We start from the raw sequence: 14,095 nt of genomic DNA, 5'->3' as shown, positions 1-14,095 counted from the left end.
TTGACCCCTTGAGCACGACCCTTGATCACCACGTCACGACCCTTAAGTACGAGGATATAGCTGCTGCCCTTCACTAGGTCAAAAAAGGCCGAGTGCATGACGTCCTGTTATCAACCTCTCAAGCATGGCTGTGTGACCCTTGGGTGTGATGACCGAACTTAAAACCTAACCCTAGATGAACGGCTAGGCCATCAAGGGTTGTACGGTCAAGCTTAAGGGTAGAACCATCGTGTTCAAGGGTCACACACACACACACACACACACACACACACACACACACACACACACACACACACACGCACACACACACACACACACACACACATATATATATATATACAAACGAGCATTGCTAAACATGTGGAGTCTACTCACGAGTACCATCATACAGGGATTTCTTTCTCCGGGTCACAGTTTTGGTCCGCCAGGGTCAGAGTAGCAGCCCATTTCGTCTGTGGCTTCACTAGACGCAACCAATAATCTTCGCTGATGGCGGCGTGATGGTGGCGTGATGGCGGGCGGAGTGGCGCGGTAAAAGCGCCATCACTCACTCAGAGGACCAACCCACCTTCCTCAAGCCCTCCCTTTCCCTCTCCGCTCCTCATACACTCACATCGACATACCTCCTCTCCCTCATCCTCTGTAGCTGACGCCTGCCATCTCTCGTGTATGGAGGAATAAAACTAGAATAAACTTGCTTTTTCATTACAGACGAGGGGCAATCTGCTCTTGAGGAATCAAGGCAAATAAACAGCAGACGTATCTAGACTGCGATGATCACTAACTCTTCTTTTCCTCCGTTTCTTGTGGTGGAGGTGGTATGCTAGCAAGACTCGAGATGTTAATCTCGCACCCAAAAGCCTCTGGCTCATCACAAGGACATCAGCGCCTGCCTACATGTACGTCGCTTAAAACATATTCTTTTTTCGTTTCACATTTGCATCAATATTTCCCTGTTTGATGTGTGGGTCACGCGCTTCCTAACACTCCAAGTAATTTTCTGATCCTTAATTAACAATCTTTTTCTTTTCTCTCTGGGAAGCCAATTTGATATGTCATATATGTCCTTTTTTTTTACCAAGGATTTGAGTGGTCGTGATTCACTTTAACGTAAAAAATGAGTGCATAAGAAATTATCCTGTAGACTGTGATCTTTTCTCCACACGTAACATCATATGAAGATTAATCAGTCATGAATTTGCATGAATAATGAGAATCAAGAGGATAACATTAAAACTCATAAACCACAGACAGCAATCACTCACACACACACACACACACACACACACATTCACACAGACCCTTAAGCCTCTGTATCACGTCTGACAACACATAAACCAAGTGTGATGCCAGCCGACCTCCTGATGGTGAAGTATGAAGCACTGATGAACACATAGTAAACAGTACGAGTTGATTTATTCCAAAACATCTTCAGCTTTTTTTCTGCCGCCTCTCAATACAAGCGATAAATCTAAGTGATGTGTAGTGTAAGGGATAAGTTAGTTATGATATACACACAAACTTATGCTACTAAAGTTTAAGGGTACCTTGATTCCACGCCTGTTATGTGAGAATTCAGAAAGTCATATGGTTTTAAAAGCAATTCTTGATTAGAAACATTCATAAATAAGTACTCTGATGGCTAGTATTTGTCTGGTTTTCTTACATTTTCGAAGGAAAATGTAAATGAAACTATTCCTCTCTCTTAAAAGGAAAATCTAAAGATCTAATAGTTCATAAAGTTTCATTGTATAAAGCTTAGTATTCCGTGAGACTTATACTTGACGATCATAAGACTAGATGAGGCACATCGCCATGGACCATTTAACCTCAAAATCCTCGACAAAAAACTAGATATGCGATAAGCCTCGACGCTGACTCACAACTCATAAAAAGCTCTCGAGGTTTGTGGGTAGAACATCAACACTACTGAGGCCTCCAGAATATGGCTGGCTCCTCAAATCAGGTAAGAAGAATAACTACACCGCTAAGACATGGTAAGGTCGACCTTACTGAAGGTCGGTAAGGGAAACTTGTACAAATAATGCAGCCCCCTTACCTACACGATCTCTCCTCCTCCTTTACCAAGCTACTCTTGATGGAGCCTCATCATCCTCCCGTCAGTGTTATCCTGAGGAAAAGCTCAGCTGTTTTTTTCCATCATATTCAAGATGGATGCCATTCAGTTACTGGATCGTGTCAACAACAGCTGAAGACGTCTTAATCCCCGAGCACGACGGCGCGATCTATGAGCACGATGCCTCGAGTTGTGAGTTGCACGAAGGTACGTACGACCCCTGAGCACGACGGGACTATCTTCCAGCACGACGGTACGATCCCTCAGCATGATGGTACGGACACAAAGGTGTGATCATATACAAGGATCGTACCGTCGTTGCTCCAGGGTTGAGAGCCGTAGTGTTCAGTTGCATATGATCAGGAATGAAAGACTAATAATAGAGACGTAACCCACACAGCCATATATATATATATATATATATATATATATATATATATATATATATATATATATATATATATATATATATATATATATATGGGTGAGTGTGTTAAACTCAGGCAAGTCAGTGGGCAAGCTGGTATGTTCCCGTTTTCCTCTGTAACTAATGGCATTCGTCAAGCTGGCACCTTCGGTCGTCAGTCGCTGGGTTTTATACTGTCACTCACATTCTCTGCGTCAGACTCTGTGCTGGGTAGAGGGAATCCAACCAAGCGAGAGATTTACCAGACTGGTATCACTGTCGCTGCTGAGTCTTACGTCCTAATCAAAGAGATTAGCCAGTCACATAAGAAGGGAAAACAGTTTAGTTAGTTCGGTGGTTCGCCAATCACACAGCCAAGAGGGAGTCGGCCTCAGACTTGTACGATATCACCCCAGGAGTGATGGCAGACCTATTATCTTACAATCCTCTAAATCAATTTTTGTTGTAATTCAAAGTTAAAACACAACTGGACTGTTTACAGAAACACGCGAGTAATGGACGTGAAAATCGATTACTGTATCAAACGACCGTAGGGTAAGGACTTGACAAGTATGTTATAATGGCCAATGGCTTCTACCAGAGAGGGAATAATGAGCCTCCCTGACCTTTGACCTGACCCTCAGGTAGACCAAGTAGATTCATCGCTTACCTGTGTCGAGTGTGGGGCGTGTTGCTACCCTAGAATTGTATGAAGTCAACAGGAACAGGTTTGTCAAGATGATTTTCGGGGATGTCCCCGAAGTCAACGATCTTTATGCTAGACCTCCTGAGGAGGGGCTTCTCCTGCCTGCTGGAGACGAGAGTAACTACAATCATAATTTCAGGTTCATATCCATAAAGATGAATATTAGATCAGTTAGTAATCTATAGTTAGATATTCCTCCGTTCCTTACATCGCCCCGATACACCTGAGCACTCCGATATCGAATCCATATGTAGTAACAGGTTGAATAATCACACTGTAGTATGAATATGTTTTCCCGATTGGTTCAACAGAAATGACCGTAAGATTGTCATATTTTCTTCCCTCCTGAACGGTTATCTTACGTTTGTACGCCGGAAACCCTTGAGAACTCTACGGGCCTTGGGTATGATGGCCTGGCCTGTGACCTGAGGGACGCGGTGTTCTGGGGCTCTGGAGCAGTACGTGGATATCATAGACGTCTGCGACGTGAACTCTATTTACGAGGCGGTGATGTTGGACCTAATGACGTTATCTAAAAGACGTTGGAAGTTCTTTATTCCACCATGATGTACCCATTATAAACCACGTCACGCAGTGATCAACAGTACACATTTAATTCACCCGGAACTCGTTATCTCATACAAGATAAAGTTTATGTGACGTAAAGTCCAAGTTTTCGTGTTTGGAGCTGATGTAGATCCGTTGGTCATGATCGTACATTTCATGAACATCCATTCCTAGAAACTCCGCAAACTAATGATTGATATAAAGGATCTGATGAAATCATGAATACCAATATTAACATTTTATTCACAAGTACATAGAAAAGATTTGGATAGATATGCATCACAATAGAACATCACAGGTTGCAAAAGCCTTAACAAAAGCTAACTTGTGACAGGTGTTACACTGTGGACAGAGAGTCATCGTCATACGGCTTGAAGAGCTTGTGTGTGGTGCTGGTGGGGACGGGAGTGGGGCGGAGGGCTGTTGGCGTGCTCTGTGGAGCCGGGGACGTGCTGTGTGGGGCTGTGGGCGTGCTGTGTGGGGCTGTGGGTGTGCTGTGTGGGGCTGTGGACGTGCTGAATGGCTCAGTACTCAGTCTGGGAGACTTGGGCAGTGGAGATGCTTGGCTTCCTGTGTTGGTGGTGGTGGTGGTGCTGGACACGAGGGTAGGACTTGTGCTGCTGTGCGTTGTGGTGGGCACAGGGGAGCAGGAGAGAGGCGTGGAGTGCGACAGGCTCGGGTACATCAATCCGCAAAGGCAGGCGTCCTTGGGAGAGGCGTGTGCTGGGCAAGCGGGAAGATGGCCACACATGGACGGGCGCGGGAGGACGGGCGTGTGTGTGGGTAAAGAGGGCGATAGTGGGTGGGTGAGGGGCGCCTCAGGCGGTATAGAGTAAGGTGGGGAAAGCATGGGCGGATGTGGGCGTGGGTAAGGTGCATAGCGAGTGAGAGAAGGGGACTGGTGTGGTACGGAGTAACCAAGGTGTTGAGCGGCGTAGGGCAGAGATGGCGAGGGTCCCATGGCTCCTGGGGCGGCCCAGGGACTGCCAGGGACGGCTGAGGGCGCCAGGTAGGGCGAGTAGGCTCCTGATGCAGCTGCTGCGTGAAGGAGGTAGGCGGTGATAGTGGGGTCAGCGTAGGGCCAAGTGACGGCCATCCTTTGTCGCTTGTCCTTCATACGTCGGTTCTGGAACCACACCTGAGGAGAGCGAAGAAAAAAGGAATTAGTCTAATCAGCCATCTGTCTGTCGTCAGTGCGCGTTCCCACACGATTTCAGCAGAGCCAGTTCCGTGCATCTCTGTCCTTACAAAACCTGAGACTACATCCAAAGCAAAATATTTTCTCAATTACTTGTTCCTTCATTCCATCCTTTCAACTCATTCAAGGTGCCTTTCTCTGCCTGCCTGCACTCTCATTCCTTTTTCTTCACTTGTTCCCTCTTTACGGCTTGATATCTCAAAATACATTCCCTACTTCTACAAATTCAAGCCCACATTTGCATTTTCTATCACTTTATCATTGCAAACATCAAGGAAGGTTGAACCAAACCTCTATGTGGCTGGTACCAGCTTGACTAACAATCATTAACCTCTCTTACTTTAGCTTTCATTCCTAAATCCTCAAGGTATAGACGTGTCCTTCAGTTCTTGAATATCTTATTCTTTCCAACATCCAACACTCACCTGATCCCACACAATCTGTTCGTCTTCTTAAAGACCACAATCATCTAACTGGCTTTTAACAGTAATTTCCTCCTAGTCCATAAATCACTAGTATATAGATACTCTAGGAACGCAGTACAAGAAAGTTGACTAAGTAATTACCTTGATGGTAGCTTCAGTGAGCCCCAGCTCCTTAGCCAGCTCACAGCGCCTGGGGCGGCTCACATAGTTCTCCCTCAGGAACTCCTTCTCCAGGTGGGTGATCTGCTCCCTGGTGAAGGCCGTCCTGTAGCGCCGTAGCTCCGCCGAGGGCTGGCTGGTTGCCGAGCCCTTAGGAGGTAGAGACGTGCTGGGTGAGGGATTATCTCCCTTCTTCTCTGTAACTGCAAAAAGAAAATGGTCGTTACAATTCACTTGATTAAGAAGTTATATTTGATGTCAACAATAATGTCAGAGATAATTACCATCAGTGAAAATGTATACAAGAATCAATTCTCAGTCGTCAGACATCATGGCTTATAGATGGAACTTACCCAAGTCTTCGTCCTTGGCTTGGTTGCTGTCTTGGTGGGGTGAGGGCGGCGTGAGGCTGCCTGAAGAAGGGCTGCAGGGGGGGCTGACGGGTACCCGCTGCCCAACCAGGAACGACAGTGGCTCCTCCAGTCCGCCCATCATCTCTAGCGTCGCACAGCAAGACGGAAAACGAGTCAACAATTCACAATAAAAGCGTCGGAATTCACTCTGGAGCTGAGAAAGTCTCGAGTTTTATCTCCGGTATAGTTCGGGGCAACGGTATTCGCAGGCTGACGAAGTGATGATGTGAAATGACTGCCCGCGACGAGCCCCATCAGCTTATGAAGAGCTGGTGTGGCGTGGCTCGGGGGCCGTGATTGGCCCACGGGAGAGAAAGGCGGGGCTTGAGAGTGACTGAGCTCTCAAACCAACCAATGGGAATCCCCATCAGGTTACCTACGTGAATAACAATGATCATCATTAAGGAATTAATCAAAAGACGTTTATGCTGTAATAATGATGGTACACATCGAAGTTTATGAAGTTGTTGCATATAGAATATAGAAGTTTGCTTTAGAATCATCGTCAGCGTCATATTTCTATTTCAAAGGACGTCCAGTGAATTTGTTGACGTGTCTCATGACCAACTAGATTACTGAACAAATCAGATTACAGATGTCGGACAAATCAGATATACAGAAGATGTTGGACAAATTAGATTACAAAAGGTGTTGGACAAATTAGATTACAAGAGTCATCGGTACAGCCAAGATGTGCGGACCCAGGACTTCACGTGAGGACACCAGGCGACGTCTTGGACGTGGGAGCACGGGAGGGAAAGGTGGTAGGAGAGAGAGAGAGAGAGAGAGAGAGAGAGAGAGAGAGAGAGAGAGAGAGAGAGAGGGGGTTGCAGAAAGAGAAACACTGCAAAAGGAGGAAGGCAGGAGATGAGAAACTAGCAAGATCAGAGCCACCATAGACACTGAGAAATCCTTGACCAACAGACTGTTTAGTACGTGTTACAGTCTTATGTTACTGCAGGGTGCTCTCTCTCTCTCTCTCTCTCTCTCTCTCTCTCTCTCTCTCTCTCTCTCTCTCTCTCCATTTCCAATATAACTGAGTTACCTATTCATGCTGTCACTGCTTTACTCACACGATCATTTGTGAGTCTTTTTCATCTCATGTATGAAATTGTATCAACAAGATGCCTGACTAGAATTTTCATTTTCCTAACACACACACACACACACACACACACGCACGCACACACACACACACACACACACACACACACACACACACACACACATTTCTTCCCTCAGTTCGCCTCGTAGACTGCGAGACTAAGTCGGCTGCCTCTGTGTCAGTCGTCTTTATGGCCTCTGGTTCGGCTGGCCGGCCAACCAACCGCTTCGAAAGGCTAAAAAAAAAAAAAAGAAAGAAAAAAAACAACCGAGTCGCCAGTGGCTGAGAAAGCCCTAGTCATTCAAATTTCCCTGAATATATAATTAACTTGAGTAATTTGAATAGACTCGGTCAATCATTTTTTCCCTCTCTGAGGACACTCTATTCTCTCGTTCTATGGGCGACCTCTGAACCACGGTACCTGATCGATGGATATTCCTGTACAGATTCTTGATACTGTCGTTGCTGATCTGTGATCCTTGAAACAATGGCGGAATATTTACGAATTTTTGTAGTTCCAAGATATAAAATTATATTCTGAACTCCTGAATACATCTACAGATCAATATACATAATGAGAAAAGTGGTATTATAGACATACACACAAGAAAGAACTTGAGTTCAGTGACTGAATGTTTTGAAGACGTGTAAGTAATGTGACTCCTGGGTGATGTAGCCGTGTGGGAAACACAGTTACTGAACGACAGCTGGTTACGGACGCCCTCAATAGATGGCCACTGCCCCAGGCACCTGGCCACGCACGCCCTGGCCAGCTGGCCAAAGATAACAAGGTACTTGAAATTTGGCCACGGATGCCATGGACATCTATAATTTGCTTTCAGCAAGAGAGATGCCGCAGGCGGTCCACATGGCCAGGAATGCCGCAGGCGGTACGCATGGCCAGGATGCCGCAGGCGGTAAAGCAGAGGACCCGCTCCTACAAGGGTCAAAAGACGCCGCATCCTAAACGATTTGTCATGTGAAGTTCCTCTTCGTGGTGGTGGTGGCGGGGGAAATGAGGAGGAGGAGGAGGAGGAGGAGGAGGAGGAGGAGAGGGGAAGGAGAGTATCGAGGAGGGGGGGAGTATATCAGTGTTTGAGGAGAAGTGCTGCTGCTGGAGGGTAATGGTATTGTTGGAGGAAGGGTGTTTGCTGTTGGAGACGGGGTTGGGATCTCCATGGTGAGACGTCGTCCATCAGTGTAATGATGGATTCATGAATGAGGAGTCTTTAGATGAATCATAATTGATGAGTTTTTAGATGAATCATAACTGAGGAGTCTTTAGATGAATCATAATTGATGAACTCCATGATTATTCATGTGATGATTCTCGCGATCATTCAAGAGTGTTGAATCGCATGATGATTCATGACTGATGAATGATTCATGTAAGGACGGCAGGCAGGTGCCAAGGACGACGGACCAGGCGCCAAGTACCGTACGGACGGAATGGAGGCGGGGGAGGAGGGAGGCAGGAAGACAGGTATAATGACCCCTGATTACCTTTGACCTCTCTAATCACTTTGTAAAGACGCGACAATGACCTCACACCAGCCCGCCAAGAGACCTCTCCTGGGGACGCGCCACGTCTCTAGGAGAACCCTGGACGATGGGCTGAGGAGGGAGTCACTCCTCACCTCTGGTCGTCCAGGTTCACGACTCTCTCTCTCTCTCTCTCTCTCTCTCTCTCTCTCTCTCTCTCTCTGAAAAACATATATTTTCCTGCAGAGATCCTGACGGAACCAAGCATTACGTAATCATGAAAAAAGATAAAAATCAAATCCAAGATGAAAGAGTAATATACCTAGACGTAAGAGATATATAATTAATATGATTAATCAAATAAACGAATCATTTCTGATTTTTTCGGTCGGTAAAGAAAAGTACGTTCACCTTTCCCCTCTAACCCCCCCAAGAGGATACCCCTCAGGTGAGGTGGGGTCACGCTAGGTGAGGCTAGGTCATGCGAGGTAGCCGTGTCAAGGTTCCCGCTAATGTGGTTTTATGCAAGGGCGGGTCATCCTGTCATGTGATGATTGATACCATCCTCCCGCCGGGGGTCAGGCGGCTCCCTGCCCTGACCCCGAGCCGATGTGTCCTGCTCGGGGTCAAAGGTGACAATAAGTTAGTTTTGAGATTAATTTACAAATGAATAGTAGAAATGTGAGAGGGAAAACTCTTCTGCTCTCAACCAGAGACAACAGGACGGTACCAAGGATAATGGGCAGCATGAAGGCTGTATAGGAACTTGTTACACAAAACTAGATTGAAGGTCTTTTTGGCCAAGGGAGTTCAAAGGTCAAGACGGGAAAGGAAGAAGGTGGAACTTGAGACAAAAAGGGTCATGTTAATATGCTCTCCTTAAATGGAGAAGTCAAGTCAGAAGTAATAGATACGACGAAGAAACAAAATGTAGAAAATGAAATGTTTAACAGTCACTGTACACCGGAGACAGAGAGGGAAGGTCATAACCAAGGTCACAACTAAGGTCACAACCAAGGTCACAACTAAGGTCACAACCAAGGTCACAACTAAGGATACTACGGCAACAAACAGGAAAAGTATGACTATTACGTAGATGTACCGAAAATATAACCGCAAGTGTGTTCAAGATATGTATGATAGTAAGTAGAGATGATCAGCACGTACTGGACGAGAATACAAGGATCCTGTACAACCATAATGGAAGACAGAAAGACATGATGAACGATGGTCAAGACACGGGACTTGGGAGGGTCAGGTTCCCATGATAATACAGTGTAAGGTGTCGTCACTGGTTCGAGGTTTCTTGTCTTCTCCTGAACGCACCATACGTAACTCTGTGGTCACGAGTAGCAAAGGAAAATATATTTACATACACTAGGCTGCTACTTGTAAGTACATGTGTTGAGGAATGCTAACGCTTTTTTCCCCTTCCTCCTGTCGTTTGTCTGTCTGGCAGAGCGCTGGTCAGCCTCACAACTTCCCGTTTATGACATGATTGTCCTCTGACACGTTTCACAATGATCCTTGATGAGTTAGCGGGTGAGTGGGAGGTCATGTGGCGTCCGGTGGTCAGGTCAAGAAAAAGTGCCTGCCTGCCGCCAGGTGAGGAGGTTAACCTCGCTTGGGCCCGAGGTCAGAGATCGGGGTCAGAAGTGGGGTTATCATGTTTCATTTGAGACACGTCTTAGCACGGAGATTAAACCGGTCGTTCGAGTAGCATTAGCGATGTTTTAAGAGCTTCTCGACTGACTTTCTCAAGGTTTGCGCTAAACCATTAGCCACTACGACCACCACCACCACCGTCAGCTGTACTACCCAGTCTGACGACGCGACCTTCAGCAGACTAGATCTGTCTTCACATCTGCGCTACAGACGTCTCTCTGTATAGGAATGATAACTATCACATCCGACACACAATGAGTATTTTCCTTTTGGTTACATAGCTCTACGTAGGACATCCCACAAAGAAACTATCATCAGCTACAGTAGTGTATAGAAAAATTGTGAATGCTTTATTGTGGTAATCTGGTTTTAGGTTGTTAGGATATCTCAACACTTATATCGTAGTTCACACGGGAACCCCAAAGCAGGATTCACCAATGGGTTTGATCAGTGGTACCCAGTAGCAGAACCCACCACTAGGACACCTCAGCAGGAATCACCACTAGAACACCCTAGTAACACTCACCACCAGGACTTCCCAGTGGAACTCATCACTAGGACTCCCCAGCAGGAATCGCCGGTGATCACCAGACATTCTTCCCCTCAATCCTGCCAGGGTGTCTGCCAATCCTCTCCACCGATGCTGTGTTGTGACAGTCGCGGATTACCGGAGACTTGGAGGCTTCGCGCCTCTGACTCGATGGCGATGTGGGCAGACAAGATTAGCGGGATACGAACATGCTTAGCGCCTTCCTGCATTCCACGAAAAGAAGACGACCAAGTAGAAAGAGCAGATATATGATCCAGATACATCCTGGACCCAGGGTCCGGCCTACCGCCCCGCCGAATTATGAGTTCTCATGCGTTCGTGAGGGATCCCGAAGGTCTTTGGCGTGGCTTCTAGGCGACAGGCCGATCGATTGTGTCGAGGCCTCACAGGCCAGTGTCTCGTCTTTGGAGAAAATAAAGCTACTTTATGATTTAGTCGTGGGTGTGTGAGGTCCGACCATACTGGCAGGAAAATGACCCTTGATTCGATATCCTGGGGTCATTCAAACAAAACTATATAAGAAAAAAAAGATATTTCCTATTGCCTTTTGCTTTTCTTCAGTTAAGGAACTTTTAGAATTTAGACCTTAACGTGACCGTAAGGATCAGGTCAAAGGTCACCTCATCATACCCAAGTGAGTGCTTAAGGATCGTAGCGCTGTGTTCGTGCCTCCTACCGTTTTACACAAGGTTCCTACCGTCATGTTCCAAGGTTCTACCGTCATGTTCCAGGGTTCTACCGTCATGTTCCAAGGTTCTACCGTCATGTTCCAGGGTTCTACCGTCATGTTCCAGGGTTCTACCGTCATGTTCCAAGGTTCTACCGTCATGTTCCAGGGTTCTACCGTCATGTTCCAGGGTTCTACCGTCATGTTCCAAGGTTCTACCGTCATGTTCCAGGGTTCTACCGTCATGTTCCAAGGTTCTACCGTCATGTTCCATGATCCTAACGTCAAACTCCAGAGTCCTATCGTCGGTAAAAAAAGAAAAAAACGTGAAAATGAAGAGCTCTTCGTTCTTGACAGGTCGACAGACATCGAACTCAACACCTGCACGATCTTAGGTAGACCCAAGACCTTGAGATGTACAACAGCAGCGACATCCTCGCACTCCGTAACACAAGATGTAGAACATACACGACGTTAGAGGTGGTTCCAACACTACGGTAAACCCTTGTACGCTGGCTGCATCTTGACCCAAGTTGGTGTGAAATATCTAATTCTTCGATCTAACCAGAGCCTCACATTCCCGTGTCTTCATGGGCTGGGACAAATGAAATTATTTGGTTTTATGTGATTGATGAATATAATGCAAGACTACTGCATTCACTCCCTTTAATCTTTAACCTCCAAAATCGCGAAATAACAAGTGCGAGAGACTTGGCGAGACCGTGAGCGGTCTGTCCTCTGCCTCCCAGAGAGAATACAGCGACCCCGGGAGAGACGATCTGGCCGTAAATCTGTCTAATTGTCCACTTTATGAGCGAACTGCCTCGTTCATGATACCTGGCTACTGGCTGTCTCCTCCTTAATGGTCACTGGTTTGTTGTTAGCTATTGAGGAACAAAGACAGTGATTGGATTACCAGGGAATGTGCTGGTACTTGCCTGCCTCTGCTTCGTGGCTGCCCCAGATGAGGTCGTCATATAGTTGTCCTCAACCCGAGGGAGATGCGGTTCAGAGTTTCTTGAGAACTGAGAACAATGGCTTCCTAAGGGATTTGCATGATCTACTTTATTGACAGTTCGAAAGAAACGCTGCTTGATTTGTGTAAAGTGAGGGAAATGAAAATGGAAACGTATGTTTAATGAGGCCACTTAAAGGGGTGGTTAAAAGTGGGGTGGAACTGGGTGCCTGGAAATCCTCCCCTCCTTTAATACTTTCCAAATGAAGGCACAGAAGAAGGAGCGAAAAAGATTTTTCTTCTGAGGCTCATACGTTTGTTACTGGCGCTATCTCCCTAACTGCGGGGAAACGGGGATCAAGAATGAAAGAAATTTTTACACACACACACACACACAACACACACACATATATATATATATATATATATATATATATATATATATATATATATATATATATATATATATATATATATATATATATATATTCTCCCAGTATCAGTTGTTCACTGGGGCACAAGTTGCCATTCACTGGAGGCGACAAACATGAGCGCCACTCAGGAGAACATGAGTGAGTCCACGAGTGATAGTGATCACCCTGGCGGCTGAGGGGGACCGACGCGCCCCACCCACCCACACATACTAGACCACCACCGACCACTCGTCCCCTCTGCCCCCTCGGAGGGCAGCCATAAAGGCTACCGACCATTGCTGAAAACGTCACAATAGGGCGAAAATGTGCGAAAATGCAGGTGACTGGTGTTGTAAATCAGAGGTTAGGGAGGTGCGTCCAGCCCCGTCACTAGGGTTAGGTAGGTCCTCCTCAATCAGGGCCTCCTCCGTCGCCAGGGTCGTGTAGGTCCTGCTCCACCCGGGCCTCCCCCGTCACCAGAGTTGGGGTCTTCAACCCTGGTATTACAGGTCGTTACATCAACCTGACCGCCATAGTGCCATACCATCATGGTCCTTAAGCTGCCGTACCATCATGGATGGCAAGGTGCCACGCAGTCATGGGTTACAAGGTGCAGTTCAACTAAGATCAAAAGTAATAGTTTCGTTATGAGTAGAATTTTCATTGACGGCAAATGGTCTTAAAACGTTACCGTTGTATTCGTTGTATTCTTCAAACTACATAATGAAAAATACACTTTTGATAACTGATTTCTCACAGTCAAGCAGATTTCACATGTTACATAACAGCCAACTTGATCATCACGTAGATGTAGCTCACGAGTTAGAATACTCAACGCGCGAAGAATCAATCAGTCTGTACTTATTTTTTTCCTTCGCTACTAACATTAAATATGAGTCCATCCCTAAGCCATGTTACGTGGTAGCTTAAAGTAAAGACTTGCCTCTACTGTTGACTTTTCACTTCTCTCTCTCCATCTTAAATCCCAGCTTATCTCAGCCTTCATCACCCCTGCTGCAGGCACACTTTCCAAAGTTGTCAAATTAGCAGAGGGACGGGGCGGGCTGCGCGGTGCCGGAGGGCGGGATTATCGCGTGTCCACTATATATCTTGTGTTTACATGGAGATCACAAGATAACACCGTCATCACCTCGGTCATGCTACCCCTGGAACGCCCGGAGGGTTACCCTAAACACGAGCTCAGCTGGAGTAATATATCAGGAATTATGGAAGCGAACCTAACTATATGTATACTGGGCAACATGGTTCAGACGTGTGAGATTTAACGTAAGAACATTGATCTACTG

General features: G+C 46.3%; 1 protein-coding gene across 1 annotated transcript; it reads right to left on the bottom strand.

Annotated features, from left to right (window-relative positions):
• Positions 1-3,985: 3,985 nt before the first annotated feature.
• Positions 3,986-6,318, bottom strand: LOC139755241 (uncharacterized). Its single transcript, XM_071673362.1, has 3 exons — positions 5,892-6,318; positions 5,521-5,741; positions 3,986-4,894 (listed from the first exon to the last, which is right to left on the bottom strand). Exons 1-3 carry the CDS (start codon positions 6,031-6,033, stop codon positions 4,094-4,096), a joined length of 1,164 nt encoding a protein of 387 aa, XP_071529463.1. The 5' UTR covers positions 6,034-6,318; the 3' UTR covers positions 3,986-4,093.
• Positions 6,319-14,095: the final 7,777 nt, after the last annotated feature.

The sequence above is a fragment of the Panulirus ornatus genome, chromosome 19, assembly GCF_036320965.1.
Source record: "Panulirus ornatus isolate Po-2019 chromosome 19, ASM3632096v1, whole genome shotgun sequence".
Classification (NCBI taxonomy): domain Eukaryota; kingdom Metazoa; phylum Arthropoda; class Malacostraca; order Decapoda; family Palinuridae; genus Panulirus; species Panulirus ornatus.
Note: the sequence above shows the minus strand (reverse complement) of the source record. Positions and strands in the feature narration are given on the sequence as shown.